This window comes from Bombina bombina, chromosome 12 (genome assembly GCF_027579735.1).
Source record: "Bombina bombina isolate aBomBom1 chromosome 12, aBomBom1.pri, whole genome shotgun sequence".
NCBI lineage: Eukaryota > Metazoa > Chordata > Amphibia > Anura > Bombinatoridae > Bombina > Bombina bombina.
In genome coordinates this window covers 144,926,579-144,945,105 of record NC_069510.1, presented here as the reverse complement: position 1 = coordinate 144,945,105, position 18,527 = coordinate 144,926,579, and the positions used below count along the sequence as shown (strand labels likewise).

At 38.5% G+C, this 18,527-nt stretch overlaps 1 protein-coding gene across 2 annotated transcripts in view; it reads right to left on the bottom strand.

The window, feature by feature from the left end:
* Nucleotides 1-18,527, bottom strand: part of AKNA (AT-hook transcription factor) — a 203,982-nt gene that overhangs the window by 177,058 nt on the left and 8,397 nt on the right. For both annotated transcript variants that reach the window (XM_053695755.1, XM_053695756.1), the window contains exons 5-7: nt 16,873-17,029; nt 8,795-8,922; nt 4,021-4,080 (exon numbers count right to left, since the gene is read on the bottom strand). In XM_053695755.1, coding sequence (XP_053551730.1) covers nt 4,021-4,080; nt 8,795-8,922; nt 16,873-17,029 — 345 coding nt within the window. The remainder of the gene's footprint in view (nt 1-4,020; nt 4,081-8,794; nt 8,923-16,872; nt 17,030-18,527) is intronic.

Here is an 18,527-nt window from a genome sequence, read left to right as displayed (position 1 = left end):
GGAGGCTAGACACAGAGAGCAGGAGGCTAGACACAGAAGGCTAGACACAGAAGGCAGGAGGCTAGACACAGAAGGCATGAAGCTAGACACAGAAGGCATGAGGCTAGACACAGAAGGCAGGAGGCTAGACACAGAAGGCAGGAGGCTAGACACAGAAGGCAGGAGGCTAGACACAGAAGGCAGGAGGCTAGACACAGAAGGCAGGAGGCTAGACATAGAAGGCAGGAGGCTAGACACAGAAGGCAGGAGGCTAGACACAGAAGGCAGGAGGCTAGACACAGAAGGCAGGAGGCTAGACACAGAGGGCAGGAGGCTAGACACAGAGGGCAGGAGGCTAGACACAGAAGGCAGGAGGCTAGACACAGAAGGCAGGAGGCTAGACACAGAAGGCAGGAGGCTAGACACAGAAGGCATGAGGTCAGAGGAAGAGACCATGGGTCAGAGATATACAAGGCATGAGGCTAGACACAGAGGGCATGGGTCAGTAAAAGATACATGGCATTATGCTAAACCAGGGATGGGGAACCTTGGCTCTCCAGATGTTTCAGAACTACATTTGCCATGATGCTCAGCTGGATTTTAGAGGGCCTAAGCATCATGGGTAATGTATTTCTGAAATATAAGGAGTACTAGACAAATATAGTATGATGTCAATGGGGAAGGGCATGGATTATATATATGTATATACACACACAGTACATATAAGCACCAGTCAGAGCGATATAGGACATATGGATGACCACAGAGGCCATGGGATCATATAAAGAGAATCAGTGCAATTAAACTGGGAAAGGCCCTAAAATTACAGACGCAGCTAAGAGGCGGTGAGGTTTTACACTGTGCAGTAGCAGAGGTGACAAGCTAATAGACAGGGGAGGATTTACACTGTGTAGTAGCAGAGGTGACAAACTAATAGACAGGGAGGATTTATACTGTGTAGTAGCAGATGTGACAAGCTAATAGACAGGGGAGGATTTACACTGTGTAGTAGCAGAGGTGACAAGCTAATAGACAGGGAGGATTTACACTGTGTAGTAGCAGAGGTGACAAGCTAATAGACAGGGGGGGATTTACACTGTGTAGTAGCAGAGGTGACAAGCTAATAGACAGGGAGGATTTACACAGTGTAGTAGCAGAGGTGACAAGCTAATAGACAGGGATTATTTACACTGTGTAGTAGCAGAGGTGACAAGCTAATAGACAGGGAGGATTTACACTGTGTAGTAGCAGAGGTGACAAGCTAATAGACAAGGAGGATTTACACAGTGTAGTAGCAGAGGTGACAAGCTAATAGACAGGGGGGATTTACACTGTGTAGTAGCAGAGGTGACAAGCTAATAGACAGGGATGATTTACACTGTGTAGTAGCAGAGGTGACAAGCTAATAGACTGGGAAGATTTACACTGTGTAGTAGCAGAGGTGACAAGCTAATAAACAGGGAGGATTTACACTGTGTAGTAGCAGAGGTGACAAGCTAATAAACAGGGAGGATTTAGACTGTGTAGTAGCAGAGGTGACAAGCTAATAGACAGGGAGGATTTACACTGTGTAATAGCAGAGGTGACAAGCAAATAATAAGGGAGGATTTACACTGTGTAGTAGCAGAGGTGACAAACTAATAGACAGGGATGATTTACACTGTGTAGTAGCAGAGGTGACAAACTAATAGACAGGGAAGATTAACACTGTGTAGTAGCAGAGGTGACAAGCTAATAGACAGGGAGGATTTACACTGTGCAGTAGCAGAGTTGACAAACTAATAGACAGGGAAGATTAACACTGTGTAGTAGCAGAGGTGACAAGCTAATAGACAGGGGAGATTTATACTGTACAGTAGCAAAGGTAACAAGCTAATAGACAGGGAGGATTTACACAGTGTAGTAGCAGAGGTGACAAGCTAATAGACAGGGAGGATTTACACTGTGCAGTAGCAGAGGTGACAAGCTAATAGACAGGGAGGATTTACAGTGTGTCGTAGCAGAGGTGACAAACTAATAGACAGGGAGGATTTACACTGTGTAGTAGCAGAGGTGACAAACTAATAGACAGGGAAGATTAACACTGTGTAGTAGCAGAGGTGACGAGCTAATAGACAGGGGAGATTTATACTGTACAGTAGCAAAGGTAACACGCTAATAGACAGGGAGGATTTACACTGTGTAGTAGCAGAGGTGACAAGCTAATAGACAAGTAGGATTTACACTGTGTAGTAGCAGAGGTGACAAGCTAAAAGACAGTGAGGATTTATACTGTACAGTAGCAGAGGTAACAAGCTAATAGATAGGGAGGATTTACACTGTGTAGTAGCAGCGCTGACAAACTAATAGACAGGGGGATTTACACTGTGTACTAGAAGAGGTGACAAACTAATAGACAGGGGGGATTTATACGGTGTAGTAGAAGAGATGACAAGCTAATAGACAGGGAGGATTTACATTGTGTAGTAGCAGAGGTGACAAGCTCATAGACAGGGAGGATTTACACTGTGTAGTAGCAGAGGTGACAAGCTCAAAGACAGGGAGGATTTACACTGTGAAGTAGCAGAGGTGACAAGCTAATAAACAGGGAGGATTTACACTGTGTAGTAGCAAAGGTGACAAGCTAATAGACAGGGAGGATTTACACTGTGTAGTAGCAGAGGTGACAAGCTAATAGACAGGGAGGATTTATACTGTGCAGTAGCAGAGGTGATAAACTAATAGACAGGGAGGATTTATACTGTGCAGTAGCAGAGGTGATAAACTAATAGACAGGGAGGATTTATACTGTGCAGTAGCAGAGGTGACAAGCTAATAGACAGGGAGGATTTACACTGTGTAGTAGCAGAGGTGACAAGCTAATAGACAGGGAGGATTTACACTGTGTAGTAGCAGAGGTGACAAGCTAATAGACAGGGAGGATTTACACTGTGTAGTAGCAGAGGTGACAAGCTAATAGACAGGGAGGATTTACACTGTGCAGTAGCAGAGGTGACAAGCTAATAGACAGGGAGGATTTACACTGTGCAGTAGCAGAGGTGACAAGCTAATAGACAGGGAGGATTTACACTGTGTAGTAGCAGAGGTGACAAACTAATAGACAGGGAGGATTTACAGTGTGTAGTAGCAGAGGTGACAAACTAATAGCCAGGGAGGATTTACAGTGTGTAGTAGCAGAGGTGACCAACTAATAGCCAGGGAGGATTTACAGTGTGTAGTAGCAGAGGTGACCAACTAATAGCCAGGGAGGATTTACACTGTGTAGTAGCAGAGGTGACAAGCTAATAGACAGGGAGGATTTACACTGTGTAGTAGCAGAGGTGACAAGCTAATAGACAGGGAGGATTTACACTGTGTAGTAGCAGAGGTGACAAGCTAATAGACAGGGAGGATTTACACTGTGTAGTAGCAGAGGTGACAAGCTAATAGACAGGGAGGATTTACACTGTGTAGTAGCAGAGGTGACAAGCTAATAGACAGGGATGATTTACACTGTGTAGTAGCAGAGGTGACAAGCTAATAGACAGGGAGGATTTACAGTGTGTAGTGGCAGAGGTGACAAACTAATAGACAGGGAGGATTTACAGTGTGTAGTAGCAGAGGTGACCAACTAATAGCCAGGGAGGATTTACAGTGTGTAGTAGCAGAGGTGACAAGCTAATAGACAGGGAGGATTTACACTGTGTAGTAGCAGAGGTGACAAGCTAATAGCCAGGGAGGATTTACACTGTGTAGTAGCAGAGGTGACAAGCTAATAGACAGGGAGGATTTACACTGTGTAGTAGCAGAGGTGACAAGCTAATAGACAGGGAGGATTTACACTGTGTAGTAGCAGAGGTGACAAGCTAATAGACAGGGGGGATTTACACTGTGTAGTAGCAGAGGTGACAAGCTAATAGACAGGGAGGATTTACACTGTGTAGTAGCAGCGGTGAGAAGAGGGAAAGAGCCATGCAGTGTTGGTCAGCTAGAGGTGATGCAGCAAGAGGCTAATACAGAGGTGTTGTTATACAGGGGTCTTATACATGTGACAAATACTACCTGCCGTTGTTGTTCTGGCGTTAGTTTCCCCGCATGTGACAGTTTATCAAACAGCGCGAGCTGCAGAGAGAAGCAGACACATCACCTTAATGTAACTACAGTTATAGAGCTGACGTGGAGCTGTGCTCTGCCTCTATGAACCAGTTCATTGCTAGAGAAGGCACTGGGCATCCTAAGGGGGTACACCAGGAGCAATACCCTCCTCTACAAGTTAATCTTCTGATGCCAATGAAGCACTATTTTTACAATCATCTGCAGCTCAGGTGTATAACAAACAGCTCACTCCCACTGCATGTTTTATGGTTTATTTACAGCCTTCATCTAAATAAAACATCTGCAGATGCCCATACTGAACACTGTGCCGTTACTTGTGCCCGGGCACATTGCATACAGCTTTGTACTCTTGAAGATCCATTGTGGCTCGTATCATTGGTTCATCAGTGAGCTTGTTCTTGCTATTCTGCAGGTTTCTTTATCAATGTTTAAGGGAGAGTGTACTGGAGAATTGTTTTACTCTTAAAGGGACAGTAAACACCTTGACATTTTTATATAAAATCTTTACTTATGCATTATGATACAACTTTGTAATATTTTTCATTAATTATTTTGGCCCATTTTCATGTAATTAAGTTCTGAAAATTGTTTCTTAGAACTTGCAATGCACCCTGCTGACTTATCAAGGCTTACCATGCTACATACATGTCCATAATTGGATTTATCAGATAACAACTGCAAAACAAATCATTTTATGCTAACTTTATGACCGTGGTTAGCCTTGTGGTCTGTGGCAAATGGTGGGTGGTATTTGGATATTGGCAAATAACTGCTGTAAAAAAGGATACTAATGGGGGCGTGTCTGAACAGCGATTGCACTTTCCATGGCTTCGGCTGAATCTCTACTAATCCGCCGGCTAAAGGAGTCTATTTACAGCAAATTCACCCACTCTACTTTTCATGGTATCACAACATATAGTGGTGTCTCGCACATCTCGCCCTAGGCTGTGTCTGTGATTCTGGAGCTCGGATTCAGACTATTGGGGCCTATCGCAGGAGCACACAATAGGCTACGCTACCCTCCTCGGTAAGCCGAGGTACTCTGCTCTTACTAGCCATACTGACCTAACAGCATGATCACCAACAATATCTCTAGGTGAAGAGGGTCGCTTGAAAACAGAAGAGGATATCGATTGATTACGGACCACCAACACACTACAGCTAACATGACAACGGCAGAGGAGGCAGGCCCAAGGAAGTGTTATCAGCATACAATGACAAAAACTAGAGGCACTATTCCAACTCCTCATTGATCATGCCCGCTGGACTTCCTACTGAACTGCTGCCCTGTCGGGAGCACAACAATCACAACCTCTGATAAAAATCTGGAGATGGATCTTTCCGCCCCGTATCATCAACGACATGCAGAGACTACCCTTACCGCATGGCACAGATCGCAACACAGCATGGAGCTCCCGGAGACACTGCGCAGATCTCCTGTAACGGCTATAGAAGAGTCAAGACCATTGATCACAAAGCCAAAGACCAACGACCTCTATGAAGCGCGGACTGAATCTCCGAAGAAGAGAGGACTCCTGGCACAAACCACATCTTCACGGGGTTTGTGGGGGACCCCCGAAAAAATATAATTGGACACAAGGTACACTTCTCACCCGCAGCTACGGCTTTGAAGGTCACAAGAGACACAACTAACTAACTGCCAACTAGAGGCCTCTTACAAACTATAAATTGTATTATGTGGCCCTTACTAAAGAGACACTGGGGGAAGCAAATGTGAAATCCCTTTTGAACCTGATATATTTTGGTAAATATCCGCAAGAGGACTCTCTTACTGCCCTTACCTATATTTGTGTGTTTTCTTTGGGGGTTTGCGGGGGGCCCCTAGGGAGACACTTTTTATAACAATGATAGAACAAGGGTTCCTAACACCACGGGACTACTGCTCCTGCCGGTAGGGCTGTTATAGTGCTGGCTTCTCCCTTGTGGCCAGCGCCCGAGGCCGAGATAAAAGCAAGAGACACCTTATATATTGCAGGGGGAGTTACGCCTTAGTAAAAAAAATCTAGTATACTGCTTGAAAAATGTGTATTACTATGTTGCAAACCACCCATATACTCTTTATGTGGAACATAAAACTATGTTTAGATTGATTAAGCACGGTTGCTTACATTAATTAAGTTTGGACGTTTCTATAAAGTTATCTTCTCAAGCCTTTAATATAATACGCAATGCTTCTATATAATTCTTAACACATAATATATGCTTTGTCTTGATTGATAACAGATGGTTTAGTCTGAGCCATTATCCATAAATAATCCCTTTACCCTCCGTTTATCCGAGAGTGATCCCCAATCCTAGTAATAGGGACTAAAATGAGGACAACCAGCTTAGAAGTACAAATATGATTTTTGTATTATATCTGTATCTTTGTTAAATGTATATTCTTGTGAGAATTTGATAATGATAATCTGCAATTCCTCAATAATAAAATTAAAAAGGATGCTAATTTGTTTTAAAAATGATAACACTTAGCTGAGATGTTATTTTACAGCAGCATAATAGAATGGAGGCGTTGTACGGCAGAGTACTTCATTACCCTGTGCCGCTTAGTGAATAGGATGGGAACATCAAGAAAAGCGCAGGACATAAATACTTACACAGCATAACTAATATATAAGCCTGAGCGTGTGACTAATATATAACACATCAGGTACCAGATGGCTAGTTAAGCCAATACATTGTGCATATTCCCAGCTTTGCTAGAGACGCCTAAAGTAGATTAAAGCATTTTGTTAATGTGAAAATCAAGGCTAAAAAATATGCTGAGAGATTCCAGTCCTGTTGCCAGTATTTCAGCAGATGGGATTGTCGCTAGGGTAGCCTATATATATAATATAATGTAAGAGACATAGAGCTATTGTATAGAAATCTAGGCAAGTATCCCTGCTCACTGCCTTTCCCCAGAAGTACTCTGTTTACACTAGAGAACTCTGGGTAAGATATGCAAACTAGATATAGAATATAGACAGCCGTTTTGAGTTTTTTTTTAACGCTCATCAACAGAAGATATATATAAACTGAACACTTGACACATAACTACCCTGTACCCCGGCTCTCATTTCCATATTAAGGGGTTAAATAGTGTGAGTTTCACCAACAGTCACAAAACCAATCGATTACTGCGTGCATACAGTAATAGTGCGGTCTTGCAGCTGTTGGTGAGACCTGCGCTATTACAGGGCAAACACCCCTATGTCTTGATTAACTGTGTGTTACGCTCAAACAAAGAGTGTGTGTATTACTAGAGGTTTGGGTTATTACTACTGTGTGTGTATTACTGGCAGCTGGGGTAATTACTATTACATCTGTTTTTGTATCTCCGCTGACTTAAGCAGCGCTAGTATTGGAGTGCGGTATGGAGCTCAATTTTGCTCTATGCTCACTTCTTGTCTTTTAACGCCGGGTTTATAAAAGCCTGTAATATCAGCGCTGTAGGTAAGTGAGCGGTGACAATAACGTGCAAGTTAATACCGCACCCCTCTTACAGCAAAACTCGTAATCTGTCCGTTATATTTTTATAGTTTAAATAAATAAATATGAACTTTCCATGTTTCAAAAATATAAACAGCTATAACTTAACTTTTCTTTTCATCCTGGTGTTTAAAAAGCCCTTCTTCATATGCATGACAGAATCCTAAAGTGGAAACTAAACACTTGTGTCATTACTTTAGAATAACATATCAGCCATGTGTAAACATTTTGGAAACAAATTAACACCCTTCTTTCAACAATTGCCAAACTCCGCTCACCGTTAGCCTAATTCTGTGTTTTCAATCCAGTTTGTTACTTCAGTAGACAAGTCTAGCCAGTCTCATTATGTACTGTAAGTGAAATATCCATTGTTTTGGAGTTTGTTATCTGATCACAACTTCCAAAGGCAGCTGGGGTTATACCTGTGAAGTCTGCAGTGTGCATTTCTGGTGTTCTATCATTTTCCTTAACTTAGGAACGCTGGACCATGTCACTTCCGGTGAAGCGGAATCAGCCGTTGGACTGAAAATCCCCACAGTGTGCATGCGCATCATTGAGTCACCACATCAAACATATATACGATGCACTGTTATTCCCCAATCGTCACTATCTTTTTTTGCCTCTGCATGGGGGGTTCATGGGGGGCGATGCCCCCTTCTAAACCTCATTTTCCCAGGTTCAATTGGGGTGGATGCCAGAGGATCAGCGGGGCGCTCCCCTTAAACCCCCTCAGGCAGAGGCAAAAAAAGTTGTGTAGATGGGGGAATTACAGTGCACGGTATATGTGTATGGTTAGCAAGCAGTTCCGTTGCTTCTGTGGTGGAGCGCATGCACACTGAGTCAATTTTTGGTCAGATTTGTTCTCGACCCCCATAAGAATGCTGGACCACGGCGATTGGAATGTGGTAATGCACTGGATAATGGGGTGATGCAGCGGAGCGCAGGCGTAGTGAGGGAATTTGCGGTCAAACAGCTGATTCTACGTCACCGGAAGTGACGCGGACCAGCATTCTTATGAGGTCGAGGAAAATTATAGAACACTGCTTCTCAGAGTTCAATTACAAGAAGAAGAGGCACAATACACCATATAAGTATTATGTAAAGTTGTTTTACTACGAATACAAATTTTATATTACACAGGGTTCACTGTTCCTTTAACATTTTTTTGATATTTAAAAAATGCCCATCATGGTGTAGCAATGAACACAAACACACAGGTGTGACCTACCTCTTCTCTCAGAGCATCTATGTGTGCTGCTATGGTGGCTTCAACATCATCTGCCGTGTTCTGGGGGGCGGTGGCGGGAAACGATTCCTGCTGCAATGTTGTAGTAGGGACATTTGGGGCGCTAACACCTACAACCAGACAGAATGAATAAAGGAGATGTTCCTGGATATGCAAGTATATAATATGTCAAGGGACATTAAGCCCATATAAGAAATGTTTTAAAGGGACATGACGCACAACATTTTACATTCATGATTCCGTACATGCTATTCTTTGTTGAAGAGATATCTTAGCTTGGTAGTGCTCGCACGTCTGGAGTAGCACATGACAGCAAATAGTGCTGCGATCTAGTGGTCTTGCTAATTTATAACATTCTTTAAAACATTGCTGCCATACAGTACTGCAGACACGTGCACGCTCCTGAGCTTACCTTCCAGCTTTTCAACAAAGGATAGCAAGAATACAAAAAAGATTTGATAATAGAAGTAAAGTGGAAAGTAGTTTACAATTGTATACTCTATTTGAATCATGAAAGCAACATTCTTGGTTTAACCCCTTAAGGACCGGGCATTTCAGACTAAACCTTGCCCAAAAGACCTGAGCATTTTTAGTATTTTTGCCATCACTCCATTTAAACAGAAATAGAGCCTTATTTTGTATTTACCTATACAAACTATATATCTATTTTAAGTAGCCAACTAAAGGTATTGATCTAGGCCCATTTTGATAAATTTTATGCTACTATTTCACCGCCAAACGAGATCATATAAAAAAAAATCGTAAATTTTTCCACAAACTTTAGTTTCTCACTGAAATTATTTACCAACAGCTTGTGCAATCATGACACAAATGGCGGTAAAAGCTTCTCTGGGATCCCCTTTGGTCATAAATACCAGACATATATGGCTTTGCCATTGCTTTTTTGGTAATTAGAACCTCGTCGGGTTTGACTTACTACAAGTTGAAAGTAAACACGATTGCTTTAGCACAAACGCAATTTACGCTAGAATGATTACCGTGTCACAAAACATTTAAAAAATGCATTACAAAGTACAGTTACAATCATAACAACACTGTCTAATAAAAATTATTAAAAAAAAATATTGCATAAAAAGGTTATAAGGTCTCAAATATATGAGGTCTCAGGTGTTAGGAAAAAAAGGCTGCAAAGGGCTTTAACATAGAGATACATACATATACATGTCATGGAGCGAAACGCAAGTCGACTGTTTTGAACAACAGAGCACTTTGTATCAAGATTGCCTGATTGCCCTTTCTACCTGTTTGATACTTTCGGCATATGGAGATCGCATTTGCCTGTTTGAAGTAGGTATAAAGCCTGGCCGTGGCAACAAGCCATGAATATCGTTTCCTGGGAGGACTTTGAGACAAGATTTATAAGCCGACTGACAACCCGCATATTTGGAAATCTATTTGCAATGTTTGCGGCTTGCTCCTTGTCAGCAGTTTTCTACGATCCCAAAGGCTGAAAATAAGGTTAACGGCAAACCCAAACGCTGGGCATTTGTATGGTTCGCAAAATGAATGTTTGCCTACATCCCTCTGATGATGGACATCGGTCTCAGTACACTGTGTGCTGAGTTGTAGTAGCAGCACTTGGCAGGCTTGAGAGGACGCTTTTACCTCGTAGCCCTGCTGTAGATCGACAAGCAGTAAAGGATTAACCGCTATTAGGTTCTGCACTACAGGTTGGAATTAAGAGTCGTAAGTAGCTGGTTTGAAAAATAACCAACTCCTTTAAATCTCTGTGCCCTTTGCTACCTTTAAGCAGGACTGTGATATTGATTTCTGAACGTCATCTTTAGGATACATACTACTGGGTTTGCTCCTTACTTGGTTAATCACGAAATACTTTGGGACTTATGTATCTTATTATGTCAGCTCCTGCTTATGTTTATTCATCGTCACTGTGATGTATACTATGAGCTCAATGTCTTGTTAATAAATGTACTCTGTTTTTGTAAATGGCGTCTGATCTAGGGCTTTTTTATTGTGATGTGTGTGTGGTTTAATCTGCTGAATTCGCTCTCTTTATGGTTACACCTGTGCATAATCTTAGTCTTAGCTTTGTTCATTTTTATTATAAATTCTAGAGGGTCTGCACCACCACCTAATATTTAAGTAGCGGTTGCAAATACTGCCAGGTGTAATTATGGTTAGGCTTCAGGGTTGAACTTTCTCCCTTGCTGTTTGACATTTTGAGATGTATTGGTGTATTTATATGTGTATATATGTATTTACAGACATATATATATATATATATATATATATATATATATATATATATATATATATATACACACATTAACACATATGTACACATATATAGACATATATACACACACATTAACACATATGTACACATATATAGACATATATACACACACATTAACACATATGTACACATATATAGACATATATACACACACACATTAACACATATGTACACATATACAGACATATATACACACACATTAACACATATGTACACATATATACACACACATTAAAACATATGTACACATATATACACACACATTAACACATATATACACACACATTAACACATATATACACACACATTAACACATATATACACATACATTAACACATATATACACACACATATATACACATATATACACACACATTAACACATATATACACACACATTAACACATATGTACACATACATTAACACATATGTACACATATATAGACATAAATACACACACATTAACACATATGTACACATATATAGACATATATAGACACATTAACACATATGTACACATATATAGACATATATACACACACAGTAACACATATATACACACATATAGACATATATACACACACATTAACACATATGTACACATATATAGACATATATACACACACATTAACACATATGTACACATATATAGACATATATACACACACATTAACACATATGTACACACATATAGACATATATACACGCACATTAACACATATGTACACACATATAGACATATATACACAACCATTAACACATATGTACACATATAGACATATATACACACACATTAACACATATATACACACACACATTAACACATATATACACATATATACACACACATTAACACATATGTACACATATATACACACATTAACACATATGTACACATATATAGACATATACACACATACAGACATATATACACACACATTAACACATGTACACACATATAGACATATATACACACACATTAACACATATGTACACATATACAGACATATATACACACACACATTAACACATATGTACACATATACAGACATATATACACACACATTAACACATATGTACACATATATAAACATATATACACACACATTAACACATATGTACACATATACAGACATATATACACACACATTAACACATATGTACACATACATTAACACATATGTACACATATATAGACATATATACACACACATTAACACATATGTACACATACATTAACACATATGTACACATATACAGACATATATACACACACATTAACACATATATACACATACATTAACACATATGTACACATATATAGACATAAATACACACACATTAACACATATGTACACATATATAGACATATATAGACACATTAACACATATGTACACATATATAGACATATATACACACACAGTAACACATATATACACACATATAGACATATATACACACACATTAACACATATGTACACATATATAGACATATATACACACACATTAACACATATATAGACATATATACACACACACATTAACACATATGTACACATATATAGACATATATACACACACATTAACACATATGTACACATATATAGACATATATACACACACATTAACACATATGTACACATATATAGACATATATACACACACATTAACACATATGTACACATATATAGACATATATACACACACATTAACACATATGTACACATATATAGACATATATACACACATTAACACATATGTACACATATATAGACATATATACACACACACATTAACACACATGTACACATATATAGACATATATATACACACACATTAACACATATGTACACATATATAGACATATATATACACACACATTAACACATATATACACACACATTAACACATATGTACACATATATAGACATATATACACACACAGTAACACTTATATACACACATATAGACATATATATACACACATTAACACATATGTACACATATATAGACATATATACACACACATTAACACATATGTACACATATATAGACATATATACACACACATTAACACATATGTACACATACATTAACACATATGTACACATATATAGACATAAATACACACACATTAACACATATGTACACATATATAGACATATATAGACACATTAACACATATGTACACATATATAGACATATATACACACACAGTAACACATATATACACACATATAGACATATATACACACACATTAACACATATGTACACAATATAGACATATATACACACATTAACACATATGTACACATATATAGACATATATACACACACACATTAACACATATGTACACATATATACACACATTAACACATATATAGACATATATACACACACATTAACACATATGTACACATATATAGACATATAAATAAGTGCATTGGAGCCCTTTACAGTTAAGTAGATGAAAACATGTAAAATCATATTTATGCAGTACAGTATTCATGTTTAATAAAGGTTTTAACTGTGTATTTATTGAAACTATTTAACATTCCTATGTTCTGCACATAGCAGAATATGTTCTACGCATTTATAAATAGATATTCCCATATGTAGCTGTATATATCTATATATACCCATATATAATCATGTATATATATATATATATATATATATATATATATATATATATATATATATACTAAACTCCAAGTGGAGAGAGGGAACACAGAGTAGAGAGCACCAGGGCAATAGCGTGTATGTTGCCATGGTAACTAGCAGTGGAAACGCAATAGTAGTACAGTACTCAGGCCTCACATGATCGTAGATTAAATGGAGCTCTATCAACGAAGTGTATAAATACCAATGTCAAATGCTCTGCCTTGGGACTTAAAAAAGAGAAAGTTACCTTATATGTTAAACCACATAACAACACAAAAAGCGGCATGTTACCATGAGGACTGCCAAGGGGCATCATATAAATAAATACACAACGGTTGGCATGAGGGCTAAAGGGTGTTAGAACTAACATGCCATCACTCTAACCAATTGTGCCATCAGTATAATGAGGTGAATGAGCATGGCAAGAGCACGCTATAGCAGGGAATTGTTAGTCAGGACAAATAGCTTAAATTACTCCTAAAAACAACAACCCACTACCAGTAAACAAAGAGGACCTATGTAACAAAGAGTTTTGATATGACATAGCAATGTTCCAATAACTACCCAATGATTACATTAAACTCTACTTTAGACAAGCGGGACTATAGTGAGTAACCTATTCACCAGAACTCGTTTTCCAGACAGAGGGCGAGTAAGAGTGTCCCAGGGGTAAAGACCTGCTAACTACCAACATAAGGCATAAACAACCTCATTAGTCGGCCAATACTCTGAACTGGAGGTGGCAAAATGCTAAACCACACCAAGCATACTAGCATAGAGGGCCCGGATCACTCACAACTGGTGGAAAAACTAAAGACCACTTCGTTGATAGAGCTCCGTTTAATTTACAATCATGTGAGGCCTGACTACTGTACTACTATTGCGTTTCCACTGCTAGTTACCATGGCAACATACACGCTATTGCTCTGGTGCTCTCTATTCTGTGCTCCCTCTCTCCACTTGGAGTTTAGTATGTGGCATGTACACAACCGAATAAGGGTGACGACGATAGCTTGATCTGCACTGCCAGGTACACATATAAGCTCACATTCATGACATTTCAGTGCAGTTATGGTCTGTCAGCCGATTATTGATTTCTAGTGCCTTAAGTATGAAGTACGGCAGATGCAGATTTTTTATTATGTGATGTTTAAGTTCCCTGCAGTTTTGCCTCTAAACTTTGAATATTGTATTGAACGTTCCACGTATGATAAAAGTAAGGTTCTATGTTGCCATTTGGTGATTTTAATGTTACCTAGTGTAATCACTTTACACAGTTTTGTATACATTGTTCAGACATGTTAATACTATGATCACTATTTGTTTACTATTGTCACAAGGTGGTTACCATGACTCCATTTTGGCGTTTTTTGGTCCTGATTGGGGGGAGAGGTTTACTAAAAAGGGTGTTTTAAAAAGACCAGCGAGTGCAAGTTTTTGTTACTTTTATATATATAGGTAATAGGTATAGATACATATTGGACCAAAATACCATCAGATATATGTAGAAATATGTATTTATGAATAAACAGAACATATTCTTCTATGTGAATAACGCTCCACTCGTAATCTAGCTCTAACTGTTTCACTGCTGGATTGCTCACAAAATGTGGCCTTAGGGGCCGATTTATTATAGTACGAGCAGACATCGATAAATGCCGACAGCATACGCTGTCGGCATTTATCATTGCACAAGCATTTCTAGTGAAATGCTTATGCAATGATGCCCCCTGCAGATTCACGGCCAATCAGCTGCTAGCAGAGGGTCAAAATCATCTCGATCGTATCCAATCGGTCTGATTGCTGTCCATCGCCTCAGAGGTTGCGGACGAATTAAGGAGCAGTGGTCTTAAGCAGCATAAGGCAGCATACAGGACTTGTTAAATCGGTCCCTTAGAGGGAAAACCGATTGTTATCTGTATGTTTTCAGTAATGTTGCATGTGAACATTAATTAGTACCAGTGATTACAGCAGCAGCTATTATTTTTATTCATTTAATTTAAAATAAATGGTTTGAAATGCTACAACCAAAACCTAGTCTAATAATTCAGCCTTTTGTGTCATTGATGAAATTTCCCTTTTTCCCCCCTCAGATTTGGTCACCATAATCCATTAATATAATACATTATATTAACAAAACCAGACATCTCCTGGTCAATCAGGATAATATTCACACTAACTCTAATATATGCACAGGCAAATGGTTTGCAGCAACAAATTATCTGTCACAATTTTTTTTTTTTATTGTTTCATCCAATATTTGTAAATAGAGGGGAGGAACGTCATTTGGAATTAGTTTGGTAACAAAAATCCATTTGCTTTTTCGTATGGGAAACATCTTCAAAGCAGCAACAGTAGGGATAATAGCTAGTGCTAGTCTTACAAGCCAGCAGCACAACAAATATATTATTTACATTTTTAATTGGCTGACACAAAAATCAATCAACTGACAAGTACATCACTAAATTGTTATTAGATTAGTGTACATTTGAACTTCTAAAGCCTTTCCTGTCTAATTAATGGTTTTAACCATGCAAATCTACCAACTACATTTTTTTCTCTCAAGAATTTAGTTTGTTCATTTTCCGTTAAATGGACGTTCTTTTATAACTTACGTACGAATGCAAAGAATACGGATTTTTTTTTTGTTAATTTGTCCGAAAATGAATGCTCATATCTAATATACACATCTCAACAGTGTGAGGGCCGTATTGGTTAAACGTAACTTGTGTCTCTATCACCTTTTATATCACTAGTGCAGATCTTCCAACTGCCCCAAAATGTGCAAAACAGTTTTGAGTTCTGTCCAGCTAAGACAGCTATATGTTATAGTTTGCTAGATTTCTCTTAGTCCCACCCATACACACCCACAAACCACCTAGACATGCCCACAAACCACATAGACATGCCCACAAATCACATAGACATGCCCACAAACCACATAGACACGCCCACAAACCACACAGACACGCCCAACATCCCACATAGTTTCCATGCTTAAATTTCCTCCCCCCCGGTCCCAAACATTGATTTACAGAGAATCCGAAACCAAACATAATATAGCAGAGCTTGAAGAAATTATATTACCCTGTGTTCACTCACACTACTTATATACCTGAGTCTCCCTTGGCGTCTCCCGCAGTTTCACTCACAGAGCTGAAGGTCGCCACCTGTAGTTGTGGAAGAGTGAATTCTAACGGCTTTGAGCCCTGTGAGACGATTCCTACGTTGATGCTGTGACTTGGCTTCGGGGGGTCAGAGTACAAATTCACCTGCAAAAGAGAGGTAGCTAGGTCCACAATTCCAAGAGGTAGATACAGCAGCAAATATGGTTATATATATATATATATACACACACACACACATATATATATATATATACACATACATATGTATATATACAAATACGCCCACACTCATATATATACGTATTTGCATTAGTGATTGACTGTCACATGATACAGGGGGACAACGAAATGGAAGGAAATTTTGAAATACAAAAAAAAAAATACTGATGATTAAAAAGTGCTATTGTCTTTTTATTATGCATTGGTTGATTCTGCAGTTTTATACTATTTAAAGGACCAGTCAATACAGTAGATTTGCATAATCAAGAAATGCATAATAAAAAGACAATGCAATAGCACTTAGTCTGAACTTCACATGAGTAGTAGACCTTTTTCTGACAAATTTCAAAATGATGTCTATTTCCACTCCTCCTGTATCATGTGACAGCCATCAGCCAATCACAAATGCATATACGTATAAATGCTGTGAATTCTTGCACATGCTCAGTAGGAGCCTATTCAACACACAAGGATAACAAGGGCACTATATAGGCAAGCTCCTCACTGGTTTCAATTATTTAAGATACTGTATTCGATTTTAGTATCTATGTTCTATATTTCTTAGAGGAGTGGTGCTAGCATCTAGTACTGAACTTGCAGAAAGATTGGGATTAGTTCCCAGGAAAGAAATGCTGTGTAGCACTCTATGCCCAGACTGGGGTAGAGCCACTGATACCTTTTAAAATTTAACTTTTATTTCTTCACTTTAAAAAATGGGTAAACATAAACAAACCAATTAAAATCTCTCCATCTCTAAATGGCTATTACCAATTGTTTCCGGTTTTTATCAAATTATTCAAGTAACCGGCTTTTTTCTAATACTTATATATGTAGTTTTGTTAGATTAGTCGGTACTTAGTTTTGTTAATCAAACCTTACTATTTAGAAACTGGTAATGGGTGTTAGTTGTGTTAGGTAGTCTCTTATGTTTTTCGAGGCTTGGATTAATGTAAAATGGGTTAGGGTTAGACCTGAGTGACAGCAGGGGTTATCAGAGTTTATCTGTATTTATACATCCACCTTTAGATTTTATTTCATTTGATCGTACTTGGTTTCTATATATTGGATGTGTAACTGAGATAGATGTGATATAGAAACATTATAGCAACCAAATTATATGAACACAGAGAACATAAATTTCATATGGTTATCTCAGTTACACATCCAATATATAGAAACCAAGTACGATCAAATGAAATAAAATCTAAAGGTGGATGTTATTCAGAGCTAGATATAAGAACACACGAAACACGAATATGAGATCACTTGATTTATAAGGAATGAAAAAATAACAAATTTCAACCATGTGTTTGAAGAAATTTATATAAATTATGAATAACTCTAAATAAAAGAGATAACAAATAAGAGCACACGTACCTTTACATAATAAAGTGAAACTGATCTCAAAATACCCAACCATTAC